At 39.1% G+C, this 26781-nt stretch overlaps 2 protein-coding genes across 2 annotated transcripts in view; one reads left to right on the top strand and one right to left on the bottom strand.

Annotated features, from left to right (window-relative positions):
- The window catches only part of CFAP47 (cilia and flagella associated protein 47), a 772366-nt gene that overhangs the window by 396288 nt on the left and 349297 nt on the right, over positions 1 to 26781 (top strand). The window contains exons 45-46 of the mRNA XM_089653003.1: positions 209 to 432; positions 12919 to 13105. Of these exons, the coding sequence (XP_089509129.1) occupies positions 209 to 432; positions 12919 to 13105 (411 nt within the window). The remainder of the gene's footprint in view (positions 1 to 208; positions 433 to 12918; positions 13106 to 26781) is intronic.
- LOC149446146 (uncharacterized) lies at positions 17552 to 21202 on the bottom strand. The gene is given in 1 exon segment (XM_089653002.1): positions 17552 to 21202. A coding segment is annotated over 1 exon segment (2709 nt). The 5' UTR covers positions 20556 to 21202; the 3' UTR covers positions 17552 to 17846.

Below are 26781 nucleotides of genomic sequence, written 5' to 3' on the forward strand. Positions count from 1 at the left end.
GGTCTGAAGGTGCATATTGAAGTATAGGCTGGTTTTTGTATCTTTGAATTGGCTATTCATTTTTTCTTGTAATTTCTACTTTGAGGTATAGGTGCCACAATAAAGACATAGTTCACTAGTAACCCCTCTGCTGTATTGTTTGAAAAAGTATACCCCTTTTTAAAAGTATTTGCTAGTTTATTTTGCTAATTCTCATTGTTTTTTTTAGGCAGCACACATTCAAAGAAAACCTACTATCTTAAATGTAAAGAAAACAGTATCTTGGAAGAAAATCTGAAGATCCCAATAATTAATGAAAGAAGAGAGAAGGCTTTAGCAACTGCAGCCCAAATGCAGATGTCACTACTGGAGTACAAGCGTAGAAAAGTAACTGGCACTCTGGAGAGCAGCAGTATCCGAGCTGCAATAGCAGCATCTGGCATTAACAAAGAGGTAATAAGTTGCAGATGCAACCTATGCAAATGTTCTTTGTGAGCGATCTCTGTACTCATATGTACATATTGTGCATTATCAGATGGCACAATAGAAGCTGCAGAAATTCACACTTAGATTTGGTAATAGATATTCTTGCCTATGTACAGTATTATAGCTTTCCTAAACATTGCCACCCACTGATTTCATCTTATTTCTTACTGTGGTGGGCTTTAAGGATAGATCCCAAGCACTGTTGTTCATTTGTGCTTCAGTAGTGGCCTATCGGTGTCATCGGTGCCGGTTTTATGGTAATCCTACAATTTTCTCTGGTTTCCTCCCACACTCCAAAGACATGCTGATAGGTTAACTGGATCCTGTCTGCGTTGGCCTTAGTATGTGTATGTATGAATGTGCGTTAGGGACCATAGATTGTACACTCCTTGAGGGTTAAGGACTGATGTGAATGTACAATATATACATATGTAAAGCACTGTGTAAATTAATGGCGCTATATACAGTTAGGTCCATATATATTTGGACACAGGCACAATTTTATTTTTTTCAGATATTGACCAAAACATGTTCAAGCTATAGTTATATAATGCATATGGTCTGAAAGTGCACACTCTCAGGTATAATTTGAGGGTATGTACATCCAAATTTGAGGAAGGGTTTAGGAATTACAGCTCTTAAGAGTAGCCATCCCCCCTTTTTCAAGGGACCAAAAGTAATTGGACAATTTAATCAAAAGCTGTTTCATGGCCAGGTGTGGGCTACTTCTTCATTATTTCTTTATCAATTAAGCAGGTAAAAGGTCTGGAGTTGCTTCTAAGTATGGTATTTGCATTTGGAAGCTATTGCTGTGAACCTACATCATGCGTTCAAGGGAACTGTCCATGCAAGTGAAACAGGCCATTGTAAGGCTTCAAAAATGAAACAAATCCATCAGACAGATAGCAGCAACATTAGGAGTGGCCAGATTAACAGTTTGGTACAGTCTGAGGAAAGAAGAACGCACTGGTGAGCTCAGCAACATAAAACAGCATGGACGTCCATGGAAGACAACAGTGGTGGATGGTTGCAGGATCCTCTCTATGGTAAAGAAAAACCCATTCACAACATCCAGACAGGTGAAGGACACTCTGCAGGAGGTGGGCGTATCATTGTCAAAGTCTACAATCAAGAGAAGACTTCATGAGGGCAAATACAGAGGGTTCACTACAAGGTGCAAAACATTCATAAGCCTGAAGAATAGAAAAGCCAGATTAGACTTTGCCAAAAAGCATCTAAAAAGCCAGACCAGTTCTGGAAAAGCATTCTTTGGATGGATGAAACTAAGATTAATCTGTACCAGAATGATGGGAAGAAAAAAGTGTGGAGAAAGCTTGGAATAGTTCATGATCCAAAGCACACAACGTCATCTGTAAAACATGGTGGAGGCAGTGTGATGGCATGGGAATGCATGGCTTCCAGTGGCACTGGGTCATTGGTGTTTATTGATGATGTGACAGAAGACAAAAGCAGTCGGATGAATTCTGCAGTGTTTAGAGATATACTGCCAGCCCAGATTCAGCCAAATGCAGCAAAGTTGATTGGACAGCGCTTCACAGTACAGATGGACAATGATCCAAAACACACTGCAAAAGCAACCCAGGAGCTTTTGAAGGAAAAGAAGTGGAATATTCTGCAATGGCTGAGCCAATCACCTGACCTCAACCCAACCGAGCATGCATTTCACTTGCTGAAGGCAAAATTAAAGGCAGAAAGACCCACAAACAAAGAACAACTAAAGACAGCTGCAGTTAGAGCCTTTGGGTTGGCTCTGATTGAGGAAGGCTTGGCAAGAGAGCACTGGGAAGGTGAGTATAAGTGGATATGCATAATATTTTTAAAACCTAGCTCCAGCAAGATTAGTTTAGAACACAGACATGGTTGGAACTTCCTCTGAGATTTCTATGTTAGATATTAAATGCTGTCTGCATATCAGTAGAGGAGATTTTTCTTTTCTCCTTGTTCTGTCTGACCGACATCATTTGGCAGGAGCAAAATCTTTTTATTGAAGCAAAAATGGCAACACGGTTGTGAAAGAGATTATATTATTTTCTTGCTCTACACTATGGTTTTGCTTTCATTGTTGCATGTGTCCAATTTGGAGTGTGTTTCCTTTACTTCCTGTTATTCCTGTCACCTAGCAAGGCATTGGAAAGATTTTCCCTCACTTCCTCTTCTGTCCTATACCCACCAAGTATGCAGGAGATGAGAAGAAACTTTGCAATTAGAAACAGAGCAATAAAAAGTTGACTCAGATTATAATCCTTCACTAAACACTCCAAAAAAAATTAATGACTGGAGCTGAGCTTTACAAAAACTGACATTACATTGGCTAAGTAGAAAAGGTTAAAAGAAAAAGTTGCATTCAAAATTTAAGCACTGCACTCCACATCTATAAAAAATGTATGTAAAGAAAAAATTATTTGAAATGAACACCTGTGCCAAAGCCCTGGAAGCTGCCAATTATCACAACAGAGTAGTAGGCCTGAGGGACTGTATTTAAAAGACTGCAGATGCCAGTGAAATTCTGTACAGCAGCAGATACATAACTGGAATGGATGCTTTAGCTTTTCAGTTTTTGTAAAAAAAAATGACTTCATAATTTTGTCCACCATACTATAATTTAAGCATCAGATGACCACAGCTTTTACGGACAAAATATTTGGTGTCCCAACACTCTTATTTAAGTGGGCAGATCTTCTGTTTTATCTGCCTTTAATTTACTTCCAAACACTTGGGCATGCCATACAAGATTAATTTTTTTCATTCAACCAGAGGGTTGAATGAAAAAAATGAAACAGTTCACCCATCCACACAATTGATGTGGATGTGGGCATCATTTGATGTGGATGTAGACTACCTATTGCATTGTATTGTATTAAAGGCAGAATACCATGACCAGTGTTGAGAGCAAGCAGATTACATCTGGAAATAGAAAATTATGAAAAACGTGTCTTTCAGACTGAAGAACTGAAAAGGCTATAGATTTTATTAGGGCTTTTTAGACAGGCTGACATTTTTAAGTGTCTAAAAAGTGTCCTGTTTCAGAGACTGAAGATGGAGAAGATTAACACATTTGCACCATAACTTTTATGTGAATGTACAATATATATGTAAAATGCTGCACAAATTGTCGGCACTATATGAATATTAATATTAAGAATGACAACTACTAAGTCTTTTTGGAAAGTAGACACTCTTTCTGAGGGATAGAGCAGGCGTGCAGCATCTGGAGATAAAAAATGTGGTCAATTTTGTTTTTAATTAAAAAAATGAATGTTGTAAAGATTAGCACTATACCTTTGAATCCTTGATTGGATAGGCTACATTTTTTAAGGAAGAGAGTAAGGAAATTGTATCTTTTTTTTTTTTTGACAAGTCCTTTAATATGAAAAAAATCTACAATAAATGTCCGACAATGTACATCCACTGTCAATCACGTTGTCCAGCAATGTAGATACATGTCAATCATGATGCCTGACTCCTGCTGACCCGCTGAAAGAGAAAAAAAAATTGTTTGCCAACATACCTCAAGTACTTACACATAGTCATTGACATCACCCAGGAGATCCTGTCCCTTTGTGTATATTAGCAGTCATCCCCTGGACCTATCCTTCAGAGGGAGTGAAGTGATAGGACCAGATGTATGTCCCCCCCACCCAAATCCTTCCTCAAGCATACTTGGATGAAGGTCTAGTAAAGATTTTTGGGGAGGACCTCTTGCTTTCTTTCCCTTGATTTTTATGTGGGGTTCTCCCTTAAAATCCATACCAGACCCCAGAGAGGTCTGGTGTCGAATTTATGGGTACCTTGCTGGGTTTTTTGTTTTTGTGCAGATCCTCCTTCCAATTTATACCAGACTTGAATCATTGGTATGAGTTGGGGGGATCTCTATGCTGTTTTTTTTTTTAATATTTTATTGATTTTTTATTAAATATTATAGTATCACAATCCATACAAAAATACCTTATCACATTTCTATTACACCTAACTCCTTAGAACCCAGGGATAAAAACAACACAAACATAATCCTTTATATCTTTAAACTATACCCTCCCAGCTCCATATCCCTCCTCCCTCCCCTCCCTCTCCCACCCGCTCTGATCCCTTTTTTTTTCTCTCAATGTTTTCTTATCCCTGTCTCCTTCTTATTTCTTATTTATTCTCCTTCCTTATATAATTTCTTATAAATCTCCCATGTCTTCCACCTTTCCTGAAATCTCTCTATTTTATCCTCCTCTAAATGTCGGAGTTCTTCCATCCTGTAATTGTAATTCATCCTACTTATCCAATCTTTTATTTTCGGTACTTCTTGTTTCTGCCACAATTTTGGAATTAATCCTTTTGCCGCGTTTATAAGATGGAATTCCACAGAGTTTTTATATTTCTTTACTGTAGTCTCTGTTTTATGGAATAAACAAGTCCCAGGTTCTTTCGCTATGCTCTTCCCAGTGATCTCCTGTATTTGGAAATTGTATCTTGCTGTAAAAAACTGGGTCAAACAGAAGAGGGAAAAATATACAGATTTACAGCTTTTATAACCTTTTGTGCAAGCTGATAGTTTTGACGTAGAAAAAGCAGGCAGATTGCATCTGTAAATAAAAATGTTATTATATTTTTGTTTTAAATTTATTACAGAAAAATGTTAGCTATCTAACTTCAGTTATAAAAATGTTAGCAATCTAACTGTGATTTGTACCTCCGATTTCACTGTGGCTTGCAACTTCATTTAACAGAAGTCAATGTAAGTCACGATGAAATCGGAAAAAAGTAGTGCAGGAACTATATTTGAAAACGTGCTACTTCAAAAAGCAGTGATTAAGACAGTGCCATAGAATTGCATTAGGTGTGACTTCAGGTGCGGTTTGTACATGACCTGAAGTCACACCAGTGTCAACCAGGGCTTAAGCACAATATAAAGTACACCTTTAAGACTTTAATGATAGTCTGCAATTTTTGAGGGATTGAGTTGGCAGATTGCATCTGGACCAGGGGTGGACTGACCATACAGGCTCACTGGGCACAGTTCACTAAGCGGTACCTTACCGCATCCGAGTATGCGGTAGGATACCACATAACATTTTTTTAAAAAAAGTTTGAATTCACCAAAAAACGCTATTAAATACCGAATGAGCAGTATTTTAGTAGTGAAAACCATGATTTAATGTTTCAGCTGTCAGTGGGGTTTCCCACTGACAGCTGAATATTAAAAGAAAGAATTGCCGGCAATTAAAAAAATAGTTTAAAAAACGGCGTGGAGTCCACCCCCCATCCATACCAAGCCCTTTGGGTTTGGTATGGATTTTGAGGGGAACCCCCATGGACCGCAGAGGCCTGAAGGCATAAAAGACTCCCACCATGCTCTGCAGAAACCCAAGATGGATGCCAGCACATGGAGCAGCATAACCTCTGGGAAAAGGTAGGACCTTGACACCAGTCCATGCTGGGTCAATGATGTCACAAGGAGTTGGGGCCACACGCATGATGTCACTGGGTAGCCCCACCCCTTACATATTTAAGAACTCTCAAGCATTGTGATTGACATTGGATCTACTTCAGGGGACATTCTGTTATTTTTTTTCTTTTAATAAAGGACTTGTCAAAGACTGTCTCCTATCTTTTTTCACACTACACTTTTTTTTGTGAATGGATAGCGGTACCATGTAACACATACTCACTCATATGGAGGGGGGGCCCCTTGCTAAAAGGGGCTTCCAGATTCCGATAAGCCCCCTGCCCAAAGACCCCCACAACCACAGGCCAGGGTTGTGGATAAGAGGCCCTTGTCCCCATCAACATGGGGACAAAGTGCTTTGGGGGGGAACCCCCCCAAAGCACCCCCCATGTTGAGGGCATGTGGCCTGGTATGGTTTAGGAGGAGGGGCCCATGCTTGCCCCCCCTTCGTGATCTGCCTGGCTGCATGCTCGGATAAGGGTCTAATATGGATCTTACGGGGACCCCACGCCATTTTTTTTATTTTGGCGTGGTGGTTCCCCTCAATACCCATGCCAGACCCGAAGGGCTTGGTATTGATTGGGGGACCCCATGATGTTGTTTTATTACTTTTAAATTATTTTTAATGCCCTTTCTATGCAGCTGAGCTGCAGTATGTAGGGGGGTGTTGTGTGGGTTAGGGTTTGGTTTGAGTGTAGGCGGAGACACAAGGGGGCCCCATTATCTCTTATTGCCTGGGGGCCCATGAGTTGTAAGTCCACCCTTGATCTGGACATAATTTTTTTTTACTTTTTTTTATTTTAAACTTAACACAAAATAAGTTTACAGAATTGCATCCCCACATTTAAACCTATTTGGATAGGCCACTATTTTGGAGGGAGAGAGCAGGTAGATTTCATCAATAAATATGAAATTAGACTATATTTTTATGGAGGCAGAATATAAAAATTATACTAATTTGCTGTAGAGAATCCTCATTCATAGGAGGCAAATGTGTAGGCAGAGTGTAGGCCTGTTTCAGACAACATATTACACAAATGTATTATTTTCTAAACACAGATTATAAAAATGCCACAGATTTTCTGAATAGAATCTTATCCAAGGAGCTATCCAAGGAGCTGTCAAACGTTCAGGGTGCTGTGACAAATCAGACCAAATGGCAAAAAACTGTGAACAGGAACACAACTTGTTGGCACACACAAAAAAGTAGTCTGGGAGAAGAATGCATTGTGACTGAACCTTGAGATAGTAATGAATTTTATCTAACCTCAAAAACACCAGTATTGTAATGTTGGCAAGGTTTTTGCTTAGTTGTGCTTAGTGATATACTGTATAGTGTAGATAAGAAAAAAAATTACATCACATGTCAAAGAACACTGTCAAATGGTTAATGTTCTTTCTGCCAAAGAACTTCCCTTTGATAATCACAACACCAGTTCATTTCATATTTTATGGACATGAGTGTGAGATGTTTGGGACCCCTACACTGCTGTTCTTTAGGTACAAAAGTAGGGGCAGACAAATCTGTCTTTCCAGCCTCACTGATTTCTTCTGATAGAGTCCACTTAAAGTGGAACTACACTGAATCTGAGCTTTACAAACTAAAAACTTTATTTAATAAATTTATAATATTCAAAGAAAACTCCCCCATCCATCCATGTATCCATGCTTTATTTTGCTGATAAATCATTTTGTAAAACACCCCCTAGCATTTCTAGCCAGGACAGATGATTCATGCTGATAATTTCAGTCTGCTAATTAAGGGGAGGGGTTAATTGGTCACAGGTTCTACAGGTACTATATAACTTTCTGTAGAGCTCACTCTGAGCTTGCTCATTCTTGAGCTTGCCTGTATTTTGCTTGCTGGACCATTGAAAAAGTGGACATTTGATTAAGTGGAGTTAAAAAACCAGAGTTGAAAACAGGTTAGTCTTCTAACCTGTAAGTGACAACTGATATTTCCTGTTAGTAATATTAATATTGTAACTGTGATAATGAGTGTTAGCAGGGTTGAAGGTTTTGTGCAGTGCACAGTGTGCCGCATGTACGCAACAATGGAGCAACAGCTCCAGGATAGAAACCGCTGCAAAAGATATGAGCATTCTGGAAGCTCGTGTTAGAGATCTGGAGGAGCAAGTTGCAACACTGGGCAGAGCTGATAACCTTGAGCATCTTCTGCTCTCTGAGCAGGTAGCTAATGGGGTTGATGTGGAGGGTTGAGTGCCTAGTCAGGATTATCAGGTAGCAAGCCCTGGGTTTGAGCACCCAAACAGATTTGCCAAGTTGGGTGAAGTTGTGGGGGTGGCAAGCTCAGGGGTGGCAGCCCTGGATGTCACTGCTATCCCTAACATGAGAGCAGACCATCTGGGAGGGGTGGTGAGTGTAGTTTCAGGAAGGCCTAGACAATTGCCGGTAATAGGGGATTCTATGATCACAAGGCCTGATGGAATAATTTGTCGCAAGATCACCTCAATCTAATGGTTTGCTGTCTCCCTGGTGCCAGGGTTTGGCATGTGGTGGACCAGGTTGCTAAATTGCTGGGAGGGGCTGGGCATGACCCAGCTGTCTTGGTCCATGTTGGAACCAATGACAGAAAACATGGAAGGTGAAGGCTCCTTAAGAATCAATTTAATTAGCTAGGCTGCAAGTTGAAGAGAAGGACCTCCAAGGTGATATTCTCTGAAATATTACCTGTGCCATGCGCAACATAGGAAAGACAGGGGGACATTAGTAAACTGAATGCATGGCTAAAGACCTGGTGAAAGAGGGAAGCACCGAGTTGACTTTTCATTGGGGTGTAATCTATATGCTAGAGATGGTTTGCACCTAAATGGAAGGGAGTCTGCTGTGCGGGGGAGTGTAACAATCGTGCACACAGAGATGGATGCAAACCTCCATTTTGGCAAAGGCCTCCATCTTCTATCATTTTCTACTCCCAAATCAGCTCCTCCACATCCCCCCTCCCTCTCTGTTGAGTGACACGTGGTCCCTGGATGCTGAGTTCAAAAAGGCATCAAGGCCCAGTGGGAGAGCTCATGGCTATAAACCCCAATTAGCCTGGCCCCCATATGTCTGCGAGACAAAAAACCATAAACCAGTCCCTCGCTGAGCTTCAAAGACATTCCAGATAAGCCACAAAGCAGACATCACATTCAAAATCTACTTTCCCCTATGAATACATATCTTTGAATATGAAAGACTTACATAAAAACCAAGCATATATTCAGACCGGTCACTTTCATACAAGTCGTCTGATATATTACACCCCCTAGCTGACACAAACAGGAGAGCAGAAAATTATATCTCCTTAACCATCCCAGCAGGTATGCCATTGTTAGGGATCCAGGTATGACCAGAAATGTGTGGGAACACAGGTGTAGTCAGGGCTGGAGAGGTGGAATGGTCAGGCAGGCTGCTTGGTACTGTTAAGCACCGCCTGGCGGCGTCTCTAGCAGCCCACAGCATGGGGTTCCTCGGGGCGCGGGGTCTAAGTCCCAATCTGCTTATTCACCAGGTCCCCTGATGGTGGGGATGGACTTGGAGCAGACTGAGACCAGGTCGCGACCCCTGAGTACGTCCGGCAATGGTAGAGAGCGCCGTCAGAGGTGTGCAGGGAAAGGAGCCTGACGTGAAGAGGCTGGCAGACCTGGTAACAGGGACAGATCCGTGCGGGATGGATTGATGGATCGTCTGGGTAGCGTAAGGCGTAGTCAGGCAGGCCAGGTCAGCAACGTGCGGGCAGCGAGGTGCCGGAGGAGCAGGCAGAGAATGGTCAGGGTCACAAGCCAGGTTCAGTAACTCACGGGCAGCGCGGTACAGAGGATCAGGCAGAAGGATGGTCAGGCAACCCAGGGGTTAAACAGGAGACGGTCAGCAGGGTCAGGAACAATGCAGAGGTCGGCAACAGAAGATTCACAGGATACCAGGTACAGGGGCTCATGGGAAACAAACACCAAGGCACTGATTGCAGGCCTGGTCCTGCTTAAATAGACCTCCTGCAATCAGCCTCAGGTGATGGCTTGATTGCAGGAGTGAGACCCTGGCTGCTGAAAGCAAACTCTGGTAGGAGCTGGTACTGCAGCCCACAGAGCAAGTGAGCCACAGCACCACCAGTGGTGAGTCCATTCCTGACAGCCATATTTCATATTTAGACGTTCAGCAGATGTTTCTGCATATTAATCTACCCGTGGATAGAATGTTACATGTACCTAGGAAAAGTTATTGACCATAGTATAATTTGTGAGGGATTTGGTCATAGCCTGAGCTCCCTGCCTACAACACCCCTCCCCAAATAAGGCGATTGGTTCTCTGCTTTAAGGAGACACCCTGCTGAGTTCCTAGAAAAAGGCTGTTATGCTTGAAGCTAAGCTAAGCTGAGTTGAGTTGAAGTTGAAGAAGCTCCCTTTTGACATCGGAACTAACTTTGGGAGATAAGGCCCTTTTGCTCTGACACTTGAAAGCTGCTTAAACCAAGGCTGACGGCAAGTACTTTATCCCTCTAAACTTCTTTCTGTTATCTCTTTGCTGTGTTATTGCTCTCTGTATATTCATATATAAATATATATATTGGCTACATCTTTTTCTGTAAATATTTTTATTGCACCCTTTTGACCTTTTAGTAATAAATCTTACTTTCTGAAAGTGTTGAACTGTTTCTAAAGCTCTTTGATGCAAACTAAGAACCCCAGTCTCTGAAGAGCGCTACTGTGTGTTTTAAACGCCTGCATACATCTGTCTGCTGTGACATTGTGTATACAAATGATTATTCAAACATCATAGTGTTATTGCTAATATTGCCGAGTTTCCTCTTTCTCTGTACAAAAAGGAGGTGGTGGCAGTGTGAAGGGTTAATTGCGAATTAACCTGACCCAGTAACAATCGCTCCCAGGCTGCTGGTACACAGATTGTGGTCCATTAGCTGGAAAATCTTTGTGCAGGGTGCAGCTGGGCGTGGCATTGTTACACACGTGACAGCGCAGTTTTAGATTGGCTAGTCCTTCAGTCACGAGTTTGGTGAGAAGGGCTGGGGTCTGACGCCGCAATCCTCACAGGGAGCAGTGTTGTATTTTGGTTGTCTGCTGCCCTAGGCAAGAGTAACATCGCTCCCCCACCCTATGTGGGGGAAGGAGGGGTGGGGAGAGAGAGAGAGATTTCAGCACTCACCTGCCATCCACCATGGGAGCCATGATCAGGAAAGCCCAACGTTTTCCTTCTGCGCTGATCTCTGACAATGATCCACGAACGAGAGTCAGACAGCCTTCAGCAGCCTGCACTGTTGTGCCTATTTCTGACAATGATCCAGGAAAGAGAGTCGGACAACCTTCAAAAGCCTAAAGCATCCCACAGCCTGCACTGCTGTGCCTCACCTGCTCCCCATTCTCAGTCACCGACTGCCACATGTGACACTTCTGCCAGTGGGAGGTGCCGCCCCCCTGATAAATGCTGCCCTAGGCAAATGCCTTGTTTGCCTTTGTGGTAAATACACCCCTGCTGGGGAGAGGTGTACAGCTGTAGGACCATTTAAACTAGGATCGAGGGGGGAGGGAGAACTAGATTATAATGGGGCAGACAGATCAGACAGGGGTCACTCCTTATTGGTGGGTGGAATGGGGAAAGATGGGGGGAGGGCTATGGTAGGTGATAAGAAGGTTCCCATGTTACAAACAACCATTAGTACTATTTGTATGAAAATAGAAAATATGCAAAATACATGTGCAAAAGGTGTCAATGGATTAAAGTGTTTGTTCACCAATGCCAGAAGTCTGCCAAGCAAAATAGGTGAGTTGGAAGCTTTGGTGCATGAAGATAGCTATGATTTAATTGGTATTGCTGAATCTTGGCTTTATTCTTCACAAGACTGGGTCATTAATAGTCCTGGTTATGTTCTCTTTCGGAGTGACAGTGTTAAAAGGAAACATGGTGGTGTCTGTCTCAATGTGAGAAGTGATCTCAAAGTGAGAGGAAAAGAGGATCTAGTTGATGGAGAGTGTGATGAGGCTGAAGCATTTTGAGTAGAACTGAACATGGGGGTGTGTACTACAAAGGTAATCATTGGAGTTTGTTATAGACCACCTATTATTAATGAGGAGGTGGAGACTCAGCTCCTTGCACAGATCAAAAGGGCTGCAAGGGCTGGGGCAGTGATAATAATGGGGGATTTTAACTACCTGGAAATTGACTGGAGTAATGGCACTGCAGGAACAGTTAAACGTTAAATATTTCTTCTACAGGACAGTTTTAGGGTAAAGTTCATAGAGGCCCCAACTAGGAATGATGCTCTGCTGGACCTGATAATCTCAAACCATGCAGAGCTTATTACTAATTTCAATATAAAAGAACATCTGGGTAGCAGTGACCATACCATGATTTCATTTATTGTTAGCTGTAAACAACAAGCACATATGGGAAAAATAAAAACACTCAACATTAAGAGAGCTAATTTTCCAAGGCTGAGAGCTGCCCTCCAAGACAAGGAATATTGGCATTGATGAACACAACACAGAAATGGGAGTTCTTCAAAAAAACTGTATGTGAACACATTGCAAAATATATTCCCTTGGGCAACAATTTTAAAAGGCAAAAAGTAAAACCTATGTGACTTACGACCTAAGTTAATAAAGCTATAAATAATAAGACAAGAAGGAAGGTGTGCTTAGCTGAAAAAAACCCTCCTGAAGATTGCTGGGATATATGACATTATGTTCTTAGGCAGTAAGACCAGAAAATAACTGAAGAAATGTAAAAAGGTTTAAATCGAGTAAACACTGTATGATATACTTTCCTATCTATTTACAAATGCTAGCAGCATAAGGATTAAAAATAGGTAGTTAGTGTTGATTGACAGTGTGAAGTTCCACTTTAAGTAAGAGCCTCACATCAGAGTCTACCAAACCTGCAGGAATTGGAAAATTAAAAGTTAATGTATATTACTGTTTAAAGAGATTTTATTTGGGACTTTGAGGTATTTTATAGTTTATTTTTTCTTTTCCTCTTTACAGGCAAATGTGTCTTTCCGATCTTCTTCTTTCTCCTGCTCTAAAAAGTTACAGTTTATCCAGTATGATGTGGAAATAAGTATGCCTGAACATTTTGAGATTCCAAAACATATTTCCATTCCTGTTTCTGCAAAAAGTCGATCTGTTAAACAGAACTCTGCTGAAAGAAGTCTACATTATAGTGAACAAGGTATCACATTTCCATTATAATTTATATTACTCTATACTTTTTTCTCCTATTTGTCTGTGAAGTGAAAATAAAACAAAATGAGAGCTATGATTTTTGTTCTTTAAAGCCCATCTATGGGCAAAACTTAACTCCAACCCCCCCATTCTGTTTTATTAAAATACCTTTCGATTTATTTGCCTCGCTAGCGGTGTTCATGGATGTAGAGGACTGGTAATCTAGTCATGCAAATCTTCCCGGCCAGCCGATTCTTCTGGTTCCTTACAGGACACCACCCCGACAGCCAGTATGAAGTGTCCACATCATACAGGCAGTGACATGGACAGAATATCACTTGAGTATAGATTTAGGTGCGTGAAAGGGCATTTTAGTAGGATTCAAGGACAATTAGGCAATGCTGCCATCTATCAGAGGATTTTGACACTGGCAAACAAAAAAATGTAACAAGCCTGGTATAATTCTGCCAACTCCCAGCATGCCTTTGTAAGAGGATGGATTGCTTTTCTCTACTAAGAACAAATTAATCATGTTTACTAGCAATTGTTTCATTTTTCATGATTGTTTTCATGCTTCTATGCACATCGGCATAACCTCAGCAATAGCATTGGAGGCAGTTCTTGAACCCTGCTGGACTGGACAAATGCAGGACCTGCCTGGAATGTGACCTTCATACACTGGATTCAGGGTTAAGGTTGATTCCAGACCTTTGTGTACTGTGTTAGCTGCAAAGAACTATGCAGCACAGCCTCTGATGTGGCCCTGTCTCTGAAGATTCTTTTATGAGTAGGCTGTGTTAGTCAACCTCCAGGAGCTACTTAATTTACTACAAACATTGGGTGCCATTATTATTACTATTTTTTATCGGTTTTCCATTAAAAGGGTTTTAATGCTGAGGGGCTTTGTCACTGGGTAGAATGTTGCGCATTTGGACACTGTGCGTTTGTTCCCATCACTCTGCATGAGACAGCAACTTCCTACTACTGCTCCTTATCACAAGAGATGCATGGATTCACCTTGGTTAGTCCTTGCTGCCAGTTTGTGAGCCAGCTTACCTTGTATTTGAGCTGAGTTGTCTCTCTTTGAGGTGCAACTTGTCAGATCCCAAACACACATGGAGCAGTTCCACTGTATTGGGTCCCTCCAGCTCACAATCCAGTAACAGTTATGTGGAGGCTTGCAGTGTTCCCTCTAAAGGACCTGACACAGGCAGCAAGGAATGTTGTTAATTACATTCTTTGAACATTTCCTTAGATCCCTCAGATGTGGCCCTTTCCTCGATTTTAACCACAGTGAGAGGATTTCACCACAGTTATGCAGGATTTCAAGGGCTAATGTGCAATTTTGATTGCTGACTGACGTTAGAGGTCATAAATGTACTTCAACACCTTCCCATGCAGAATTATTATCCAACTTGTCTGCAGCTTAACAGCCTCAGAGCCTTTGTCTGCAGAACCTGTATCTGATGAATAATCTAAAAAATCTTTGCCAGTCAGTATTGTCTTTGAGCCTTCACGGGCAGCTGTCATAATTCCCAGGCTTAGTGGGACATTTTAGCTCTTAGTGATGCAGTGCCTACTAACTTAAAGATGATGGAGCAACCTGTACCTTCTATTTGTGCTGCCTGTACCTGCCTAGGATTCCTGAAATGCCCTGAGATTACTAAAACCTTTCCCATGCACTCTCTGTTGCCAGATATCCTGTATGCAAAGTGGAAAACTCCTGATAAACTTTTTACACCTCCCAAATGTTTTGTAGTCCTATATACCCATTTGAGGAGTCCTTTATTAAGAAGTGAGCTGTTCTCAGCATTGATCCAGCAGTGCCCCATCTTAATAAAGCAATAAAAATTTGTGTAGACAATGTATCAGTGTTTAAGGATCTTATAAAGTATTTGCCTTGTCTGACCCTGCCTTATAACCTGTCAAGGCCAAGAGGTTAAAATCATAAGAAGGGATCCAGCTTCCCTCTGCACAGATCCACTATTTTTGGAACACTTAGAACTCATGCCAGCAACCTTGCACTACTGTGTAGAGGGATTAGTGGACATCTCCCATCTTCTTTCCCATATGAGTTTTCCACCATTAAACATGTGGTGAACTCTTAGAAATACTTGCAAAATCTCTTTGCAGTTGCTCTGGATACCTTCATCAACAATGTCACTTGGGGTAAGAGTGCTCATCTGCCCAGCAAAAGAAGCCTAGGTCTCAAGCTGGGAGGACCCACTCCTACTCTGAGAACAAGAGGACATAGCTACATATGTTATAGTTGGTAAATTTGAATAATGACATTAGTCCATACACTTCAACCTGAGTGTGTGTGTATATATCCATGTACATTGTGTTTGCTAAGAAACACATCTAAAAGTTTTTGAATTAATCTTCACTTTCCGCTGACACCAACAACTGTAGAAGGGAGTTTCACATCCTTACCATTCTTCCAGTAAAGAACCCCTTACTAAGTTGAGATTGAATTGCTTCTCATCCAAATTTATTGTATGGCTGAGTGTCTTTTTTAGAGACCAAAGATTTAATACTTTCCCCCCAGTGCTGAGTTACCATTCAAAGATTTGTATATTGTGATCATATCTATTTGTGACAAATGGAGGGTTGTTTAACAGAAAGGTAGTACATATCATTGAGCAGAGACCACTTCAGATGTGCTTTTTTTCTGGGCTTTTTCTGCCCACTTTTATTTAAACAGAAGAAAATATACAAACAAATAGCTTTCCATGCAGGGGTTTCTACCATCAATATGGCAAAAGAACAATATTCCGCCTCCTGGCTCTCTTTGCAGCTCTACTGCTCAGGCCTCATGCCTCAGGCCCCATCCAGCACATCCCAGTGCTTGTGCACAAACGCTGTACCTCTGTCAGCTTGTCTCTTTTAGTGCAGCTCCCTGCAGGTTTGAACCTATCTCTGTCCTGTCCAGGGGCGGACTGACAACTCATGGGGCCCCTGGGCAGTAAGAGATAATGGGGCCCCCTGTGCCTCCACCTACACTCAAGCCACACCCACACAACACCCTAACTACATATTGCAGCTCAGCTGCATAGAAGGGGCATTTAAATATTTACTGCAGCAAAGACTGCATGAATGTTCCTGGCTTCTTTCCGTAGAAGCCACTGGGCACTTCCAGATTTAAAGATGGCTGCCATGTGGGGGAAGTGAAAGAGAGAGGGGAGTGAGAGGGTGAAAAAGAGGAGGGGTGTGAGAGAGAGGAAGGGATGAGAGAGGAGGGGTGTGTTTTAAATTGCGCTAAAAATTGGGCATGGCTTAAAAGGGGTGTAGTTAAATAGTGCCTGAGATGACTTATGTTAAATATCGTGACACTTATATTATTTAAGTGTCTGTCTTTAGGCGTTTGAGGCAAAGTGTTCTAGTGCCAGGCTGATTTAAAACATACCATCATCAGGATATAAAGAAACATCCTTAAACTCTAACTTGCTTTCTATAGCTAGTTTATCAATAAATTCCATAACTTTTACTCACCGTAATCAGATGATTTTCTTTTTTGCAGCCAGTGGCTCAGTCACTGGACCTTTCGTCCACGTCTGACGAAACACAAACGCCTTCACTTCTAGGTTCTTTGCACCGTTTTTTTTCCCAAAACTTGATCAGTCTGTGCTTTCTCCCCCTTTATCAAGGAAGGAAAAACCGGAAAAAACTGTGGCGGAGGCTGGCTTAGCCAAATGTTAAATATCGTGACACTTATATTATTTAAGTGTCTGTCTTTAGGCGTTTGAGGCAAAGTGTTCTAGTGCCAGGCTGATTTAAAACAGTGTGACTTTTATTTAATTCACACTTGGCATCAAAAATGAATACAAAAGATAAAATAAAATACAGAGTAAAATATAACAAAAGTTGTAGATTATGGAAAAAGAAATAAGCTTTGGAGAAATGTCTAATCTCTTGCCTGTTCTATGACAAGCGTTTCAGTCTTGGCAAGGAAGACAACAGGTGTATCAAGGCTTTGCAGGCCTTAAATATGTCAGTGCGTGTCAGCTGTATAATGTCTTGATGTATGAGTGTGAGTGAGTGTATGTGTCTCTCTATCTCTAAGGCACATCTTATATATATTTTACCAGACCAACCCACTAAACAGTTATTTCCTAATTCAGTGTGAGCTAAATGAGTAACCCTTTTTTGTACTTCTTCTAAACTTATACTCTTAGTGTCCATATATGTAAGCCTTCTAAACGTATATTCTTAGTGTGACGTTATTTTCAAACCTCTTAGACGACAGAAATACATGATACTGTAATATAATATACAATGGCTTCACATATCTTTAGCAAGGGACAATGTTCACATAAATGCATATATCCAACAATAATTGATACTAAACTTATCACACACTATTCCTAACTAATAAATTGATTATAAATAATTATCCAACTAACTATATTATAGATTAGACATGATTTTCTTTATAAAAGACATATCCTTTCTTTGTTCTACTACATATCAATATCTTTTTGACATTCCAGTTTCTATTCTTAAGAGAAGCTTATGACCTGCTGACCTCTTAGACATGAATATACCATGGTTCATCTTTAACACCTGTTTTCCAAAGCTTCATACACACGCTAAGTTAAAATTACTTCTCAATGACTTTGCTGTCATTTTGAAAGATATGAAAAGATACAGACGTCTGTTTTATGGTGAATTAATTTCTACAATATTCCCCCTAAATATAATTTATCATATAATATTATATATACATTCATACTTCATTCATGGCCCAACTATACACGCTCTGAATCAGTTGTTCCAGATGCACCATTTTCTATAACCAGGTCAGTTAGGTCAGAGGTAACCTTCCTTCTAATAATACCTGACAGGATTTTTTCACCTTCTTTCATTTGTTTCTTAATCAATTTGTAAAATTGTTTCATTCTAAACATAATACAGATTTGAAATAAAATACATAAAATCATAATAATAAATCTAATAATTAATGGGTGTAATAATATATTTCCAACGGCTGCTGTTACTGAAGTTTTTCCCCACATTGATACAGTATTTTTAAATTTTGACCACCATGAACGACCTGAAAATTCAGACCAATCATGTTCTATCTCTAGTAGATTTCCTTGTTCATGCTTAAATATTATTTCTGCTTTCTGAAGTTCTTCAGACAAAGCAATTAATAATCCCTTATCCTTTTGTATGATCTCTGCCCATTCCTTCCATGGAAACTCATCTACTTGAGATATATTATATTGTATAGGTAGAACACTCACATTTTTCATAAGTATATTAGTTAAATTTACTCTAATTCCATTTAAACTAATTCCTGTAAGATCTCCTTCTATACAATACAAGCCTCGACTCAGGATATCTGTATGTGTGCAGGATAGGAAGAAAGCTTTAACTGTTTCAGTGTCTGTCATGACTTGAAAACAGACTTTCCTCTTTCCTACAACAGTGACTAGGTCAAATGAAGTTTTTACTTTTTCTATTCTTGCTGTACATAATGAATGATTATGAAAACAAGAGTGAAAAATACTTTTGTCCTGATTAGGCAAACATATTACTTTTGATTGAAAATGTAAACAAGAAGATAAATCTAGTTGTTCTGGTTCAGATGTATTAGTATCCAAAGCAAAATCTACAAACTGTAATTGATAATATTACAACTGAGTATTACTAACTGGCAATCCTAAGACTGTAACTGGAACTAACATTTGTTCTTTCCCAGCAATGGGAATCATTGAGGTACCAAAGCATTCATGTTGATTACATCCTACCCATTTATTTACCCATAAATCTGTATGATTTTTTGCAAATACATATTCATTAGGTAAACTTTGCAAAAGACTTAGAGGAGTTATTCCACTTTGGAATGCTTGTGCAATTATTTTAAAATTGGTAGAATACTCTGTCTGTATTTCTAGACATGTTCTGGCTATGTGGTAATGTTGTTCTCTGTCCATTAAATTCAAAGTAACATCTTGTAAGTGGACTACAGCTGGGCCTATAACCGTAGCTGTCTTCATTAACATATTTTCTAATATTTGATTTACATTTCTTTGAACTTTAATACTTTTACTACCCACTAAGCCCGCTGTTTCCAGATCAGACTTTAATATATTAATATCCATACTATTGGTAATACTTCCAATAGTACCAACCCCACCTAAAATTCCTTCTACGATACCTCGTTTATTCCTATTGTTATTTTTATTATTAGCTCCAAACCATTTATCCATACCCAATTCCATATTAATTAAGTATTCTTGGCATTGAGGATACTTTGATGAAATTTTCCATTCAGAAACATTAAATTTCCAAAGTATAATCACAAAATGTCCTTCTCTTAAGAGATGTTTGGGTTGAAAATGATTAATTTGAAATGGACTGGAAGGAATACATTTTTCATCAGTACACTTAATGTTCTTAGGAGATGAAATTATAACATTTGCAGTATCACATTTCATTGGATTATTTTCTAATGATATGCAACATTCATATATGCCTCTGTCATTAAGATTTGGACTACTGTGTTGATAAATAAAGTTATTGTTAGTCCAATCTACATTTCCAAGATTACTCTTACGAATTATATTAGTAGAGCTATGGAAAAGACTACCCAAAAATTCACCATTTCTTTTCCAAGTTAATAGGGAATTTTGAGGTAAATATATTTGTGTAGTACATATCAAATTTAAATCATCCTTTGCTTCAATAATTTTAACAGCTTGAGGAGATACTTTTATATCTGGAATAATCAAGTCTACAATTGAAATAGTTACTCTCACTTTAACGTGAGCTGAACCTCTTGTTATTTGAAAATCCCATACTCTAATTACATCTCCTTCTTCATCTCCTGTAATCTTTAAGTGTTCAGGATCCATAAACTGCAAATAATATTGGGTCAAAAACCAAATATCTGTTTTGGATCCTCCTACAGAAGAAGAACCTACTCTATCTCCAGTTACATCGCCAGTCCAAATTGTAGACTCATTTCCTTTTAAAACTATGGACCAGAATCCCATCTCAGTTAAATTACATTCATATGTACCAGTTTTATTATTATGTACATATGATCCTTGCATTTTTGTAAACTTTATTTTAGATTCTATTCTAGCTTGTATTTCAATAGAGTTACTATGAAGAAAATAAAACTGCATACAACAAGTAGCTCCATGACCTATACAAGCAAGTCCATACAAGTCTGCGGCTGTGTCAATGTCACTGTATCTTGGAAAATGTCTCTTGTTTCTGGATAAAGGCAATTCTCTTTTATGCAGGGTTTCAGACTTGTTCTTCTCTGCTGGGCTGGAAAAAGTCATATAAGTTTTTAGGAATAAAAATGTCATTAATGAGAAAAGGAGTCCCGTGATGACGAATTTTCTCCTTTTAATGTTCTTTCTTTCTTTCCAATTTTCTGATGTTGTCAGTATTTCTTTTTGGAGTTTGATGTTCCTCCATATTTGATTATCAGATGTCATTTCTGCAAAAGAAATGCAGTATCATTATCTTGGCATAAACAGCTTGCATTGATCAGTGTGAACCCATATTTTTTGTTGTCTCTGTGCATTTTTAACAGAATTGAGAGGTCTTTGGACTTGTATCATTACACCACGTGTGTCCAAAATTTCAAAAGGACCTTCCCAATTACTTTGCCACGGCCCACTTTTTCTAAATGTTTTAATCATGACTTGTCCACCTTTCTCAAATTTTGAGGAGTGTGGAGGGATCATTTTCTGCATGTGAGTAGCTGCATGTGGCAAAATGGCATTTAGATTGTCTTGCAACATCTGTAACCATTTGGTTTTCTCAATTGCTTCTTTCTGCGGAGTTGACAAAAAACACGGTTCATGTGGAAAAACAAGCGGCATTTTTCTACCTGTCATCAGTTCAAATGGACTGTATTGTGTAGATGAAGATGTTGTACTTCTGATACTCATCAGAACAAAAGGCACGGCATCTACCCATGTATGTCCTTTGTCTAACAACATTTTAGCAATTCTGGATTTGATAGTCCTGTTCATTCTTTCCACAATACCTGCAGATTGCGGATGGTATGGAACATGAAATCTTTGCTGGATTCCCAAAATTTTACACATTGCCTGCATTACTTTACCTGTGAAATGAGTTCCACAATCTGAACTGATATCAATTGGGATCCCCCAAGTTGGAAAAACATGATTAATTAACATTCTTGCAGTAGTTAGTGCATCGTCTGTACGTACAGGTAAAATCTCAACCCATTTTGAGAAAACATCAACAATTATGAGAGCATATTTGAAACCATTTTTTCCTGTTGGTAATGGTCCTATATAGTCAAGTTGTAATGTGGACCATGGACCATTAGCTAGAGGAGTTCTTTGTAAAGGAGGTTTCTGTCCTTTTGCCTGGGGTTCACTTGAGCACAAATAAGACAAGATTGAATTACATTGTCTGCAGTCTCATCCATTTTTTCCCAGAAAAATTTCTCTTTGAGAATCTCTAACAATCTCTGCTTACCTATATGGCCTAAACTTTCATGATTGTATTTTGTGAAGTCCACTTGTAAATGTTTTGGTATGACAGGACGCAGAACCCCGTTACAGTCATGAAACAAAATCTTGTTTTCAAAAACAAAGGAAGATTCTGTATCAACCTGAGAAGCAGAAAGGGACGGGTCCTTTTTCTGTTCTTCTGCAAATGAGGGAATCTGTGTATCTGTTTTTCTGACTGTGTTTACTGAAACTACTTCAGATGGAGTCTCTGACTGTTCATTAACAGCTGCTTCTTTTGCTAATGTGTCAGCTATCATATTTCCTATGCTCAGTTCATCATTGTCTTTCCTATGCGCTGGTACTTTAACAATTGCATAGGCACAAGGGTTTATCCCTGCTAGTGTAAAAATTGACTCTCTGTGTATGCTCTCTGTGTGCTAAAAAGTATCTCTCTGTGTGCTAAAGCTTTGTTTGAAGCATCTACAAAACCTCGTCTTTTCCAAATTGGAAGATAATCAGTAAGAGAACGCACAACATATGAACTGTCACTATAAATCACTAGTGGACCTTGATTCTCTTCTTTGTCTACAGTTAACACTGTCTCAATGGCTATCAGTTCTGCTTTTTGTGCTGAAAAGTGTCCTGGAAGTCTGTGTTGTATGGCATATCCTCTCTTTGGAAACCAGATTGCATAACCTGAAAAATACTCCCCTGAGACACAATAACGTGAACCATCCACAAACACAGGTTCATCAGTCTTCTCTGCTTCTCTGCGAAACAGAGGAGAGTGAGTGTCTTGGACTTCACATGAACACTCATGTTCTGATCCATTATATTCCATCAATTGAGGGAGTACATATTTGGCATTATGTTCAACCTGGATCTGTTTGGGTGATAAAGCCAACAACCATTGTGAAAATCTTTGATTGGAAACACCTGGGATGTTTTTTTCAAGGAGAAATTTCAGGGTGGAATGAGATGTTTGTAAGATAATTTTGTTAAATCCTACAATGTGCTCAGTTGCTTTTACTGCATAGTGAACTCCTACCAATTGTTTAACACATGTGTCAAAACCTTTCTCAACAGGTGTTAAAAGCCTAGAGAAATATGCTAGGATCCTCCAATTTCCTCCTTGTAGCTGAAGCAACACCGAAGAAATAGCAGTTTCAGATGTATGCACCTGCAAAGCAAACGGTGCTTGCTTTTCTACTGTAGTTAGGGCTGGTGCTGTCTGCAAATCTTTTTTCAAAGATTCAAAGACCTTTTGCTGAACTTCTGTCCAAGGACCAAAACCATTTTCCTCATTATTCTTTAGAAGTTCATACAGAGGTTTTGCTTTATCAGCAAATGACTCAATGAACTCTCTAGAAAAATTCACTAATCCTAGGAATTGTCTTAGTGCTTTGAATGTTGTTGGTACAGGAAGTGCAGCAATAGCATTAACCCTTTCTTGCAAAGGTTGGCGTTTACCCGGACTGATCTGAATACCGAGAAACTTAACCTCGCGTTTCATGAGCTGAACCTTACGAGTATTCAGCTTGAGACCTGCATCTTGCAGCAGATCAAACAATTCTGCCAAAAGGGTTAAATGTTCTTGCTCATTTTCTGTTGACAACAAGATATGGTCCACATGTTGTAGGATACATTCTGGCCTAGAAAATTTAGATAAGACATCTGCTAAAGCTTGATGAAATATACTTGAGCTCAAATGTAGGCTTTTCACAAGACGTGTGAAGGTATACTGAGCATTTTCAAAGGAGAAGGCAAATTTATATTGACAGCTTTTAGATAAAGAGATTGAGAAAAATCAATTTGCAATGTCAATCACAGAGAACACTTTTGCTTTTGCATCAATTCGGGACATCATATCTGGTGTATCTGCCACTATTGGAGCGCAGCTTGGGGTATATTTATTCAGCATTCTGAGATCTACCAGAAGCCTGAATGATTTAGGGTCATCACGTTTAGGTACTACCCATAATGGATTGTTTGTTACAGAATTTGTTTTTCTGATAATACCTTGTTGCAGAAGCTCCTGTATGACTATTGATACTGGTTCAATAGATTCTGGTGGCAATTTGTATTGCTTCTGTGGGGGCGGATCCTTGCCTTGCACGTCTACTTCTATGTCTTTAAATAGACCGGCCTCATTTTTGCCTTGGCTCCAAAGATTTTTGTATGATTTGACCAATTGTTCTAATTGTTGATTGTCACCACTATCTGGCCATTTATGGTCTGCAGCAAGCACTTCTGTTAAACAGATGCTGCCGACCTCACAGTAATCTGCTGGGTCAATTACCACAGGCTTACGATTAATGGAACCTTTCCATACAATGCCATTACCAAGGTCAATTATCCAACCTCTTCGTTGAAGGATATCTGTCCCAATGATATTCTCTGCTCCTTGACAATACCAAATATCAATCTCAGTATCCAAATAATCAGGGATTTCAAATGAAACATTTTTACACATTGAAGCTTTCGAGTTACCTGATCCGTTAAATCCAACAACTGTACATACTGTTGCATCTGTCAAAAGAGGTAATCTTACACCAGTAATAGAAATTTCAGCACCTGTATCGATTAGAAACTTGAGCTTTTGTCCATTCAATTTTGCTTTAATGTAAGGGCGTCCACATTTATCTAGACATATTGGTGTTACATATTCTAGATGATGAGATTTTATTTCCTTTTTATTGTCTAGTCATGGAGTAGGCAAAAATGGAGCTGAATTAACAGTGGTTGACTGCAAGTTCTTTTCAGTCAAACCGCTGCTGACCGATACCTCTCTGATTTGTTTTATCAGAGGAGCATAGGGAGAAGAAGATTGAGTTTCCTTCTGACTAGGAGGAGCGGATGGTTCAAGAGAAATAAGTCCATTTTCTTTACCTAAATTTCTTGAATCCTTTATCTGCATATCCTTTAAGAATTTTTTACACTTCCATTTTAAATGTCCAGGCTTTTGACAGTAATAACAAGTTATTGGCTCTCTCTGTCTCACCTGGTTGTATCTGTCACTTTTACTAAGAGCAGTCATTCCTGTCTTAGCTGCAGTTTGACCATTTCTATTTAAAGTGTCATTTTGAACTAGAGCTATCTTAGACTTGAGATAGTTCTGTTTCATTTGTCTTCTGATTTTCTCAATGAATGAACAAGCATCTGTAATCGAATTTTTATCTTGCACAATGGCCAAAGAAGTTGGATTAAGATATTTAAATTTTTTTACAAATGCTTTTATCATACCTGTATCGTTTTCATCATCTACACCCAAGACCATTTTGTATGCCTTTGTGAATTTAATTTTAAATTCATAAGGGTCTTCTCTAACTGAATTCTGTAATGAGTCTAGTACTTCTAAAGAAGGTACTTCCTCACCTGTGGTACATAACAACAATTGTCGTAATCTGTCTGATGCGTCACTATGTATCTCCTGTCCGTCATCGTCAATAACAGGTGATTGCACAAGTCGTCTAGCAAAATGAGCAGGTATCCATAGATAATAGATACGGTTACGCTGTTCGTCAGTCAAGTGATAACGATCTGTATAAGACTCGAAGATGTCCGCATTATAAAAGGCATCGACCTTTGAGTCATATGCTGGAATATCTTTTAAAATTTTAATTAATTGATCATGAATTTGTAACTTTAATTTAGCTGCACGGTCAAGTAGTTTTTTCTTTCTAACTTCGGCTTCGTCATTTGCGTCATCATTTGCGTCATCTTCCCCCATTTCAGGAATGCAGGAAGCTTGAGGCTTTGACTTTTTAGAATCAGTCTTTTTACCACCTTTTGTTAATACAGCAACCTATTTTCTGTCATTCTGCAGTCTTAACAAAAGATTTGTTTTAGAATCAATTTGCTCCTCAAGATTTTCTATGTAGTTACAAAGAATGTCACAATTTGGACAATTAAGAGGATCTTGAGACAAATTTTCATGCATTTCTGTGTTCTGTACAGTGCTACATTCTGTCTGCTTTAGTGTAGAAACACTTTTAGCAGGTAAGTCAATATTCAAAATCATTTTGTTGAATATTCTTACCAACTTTAAGATACTAGATATCTTCTTATGCTGTTTGTTTACAGTAAATCTAGATTTATCTATCTGAACATTGGCCTGTAAACATTCCTTGTACATGTACTGCCATAATTTACCATCATCAGGATATAAAGAAACATCCTTAAACTCTAACTTGCTTTCTATAGCTAGTTTATCAATAAATTCCATAACTTTTACTCACCGTAATCAGATGATTTTCTTTTTTGCAGCCAGTGGCTCAGTCACTGGACCTTTCGTCCACGTCTGACGAAACACAAACGCCTTCACTTCTAGGTTCTTTGCACCGTTTTTTTTCCCAAAACTTGATCAGTCTGTGCTTTCTCCCCCTTTATCAAGGAAGGAAAAACCGGAAAAAACTGTGGCGGAGGCTGGCTTAGCCAAATGTTAAATATCGTGACACTTATATTATTTAAGTGTCTGTCTTTAGGCGTTTGAGGCAAAGTGTTCTAGTGCCAGGCTGATTTAAAACAGTGTGACTTTTATTTAATTCACACTTGGCATCAAAAATGAATACAAAAGATAAAATAAAATACAGAGTAAAATATAACAAAAGTTGTAGATTATGGAAAAAGAAATAAGCTTTGGAGAAATGTCTAATCTCTTGCCTGTTCTATGACAAGCGTTTCAGTCTTGGCAAGGAAGACAACAGGTGTATCAAGGCTTTGCAGGCCTTAAATATGTCAGTGCGTGTCAGCTGTATAATGTCTTGATGTATGAGTGTGAGTGAGTGTATGTGTCTCTCTATCTCTAAGGCACATCTTATATATATTTTACCAGACCAACCCACTAAACAGTTATTTCCTAATTCAGTGTGAGCTAAATGAGTAACCCTTTTTTGTACTTCTTCTAAACTTATACTCTTAGTGTCCATATATGTAAGCCTTCTAAACGTATATTCTTAGTGTGACGTTATTTTCAAACCTCTTAGACGACAGAAATACATGATACTGTAATATAATATACAATGGCTTCACATATCTTTAGCAAGGGACAATGTTCACATAAATGCATATATCCAACAATAATTGATACTAAACTTATCACACACTATTCCTAACTAATAAATTGATTATAAATAATTATCCAACTAACTATATTATAGATCAGACATGATTTTCTTTATAAAAGACATATCCTTTCTTTGTTCTACTACATATCAATATCTTTTTGACATTC

The sequence above is a fragment of the Staurois parvus genome, unplaced genomic scaffold (genome assembly GCF_062004578.1).
Source record: "Staurois parvus isolate SC_StPar_1 unplaced genomic scaffold, SC_StPar_1.0 ptg000696l, whole genome shotgun sequence".
Lineage (NCBI taxonomy): Eukaryota > Metazoa > Chordata > Amphibia > Anura > Ranidae > Staurois > Staurois parvus.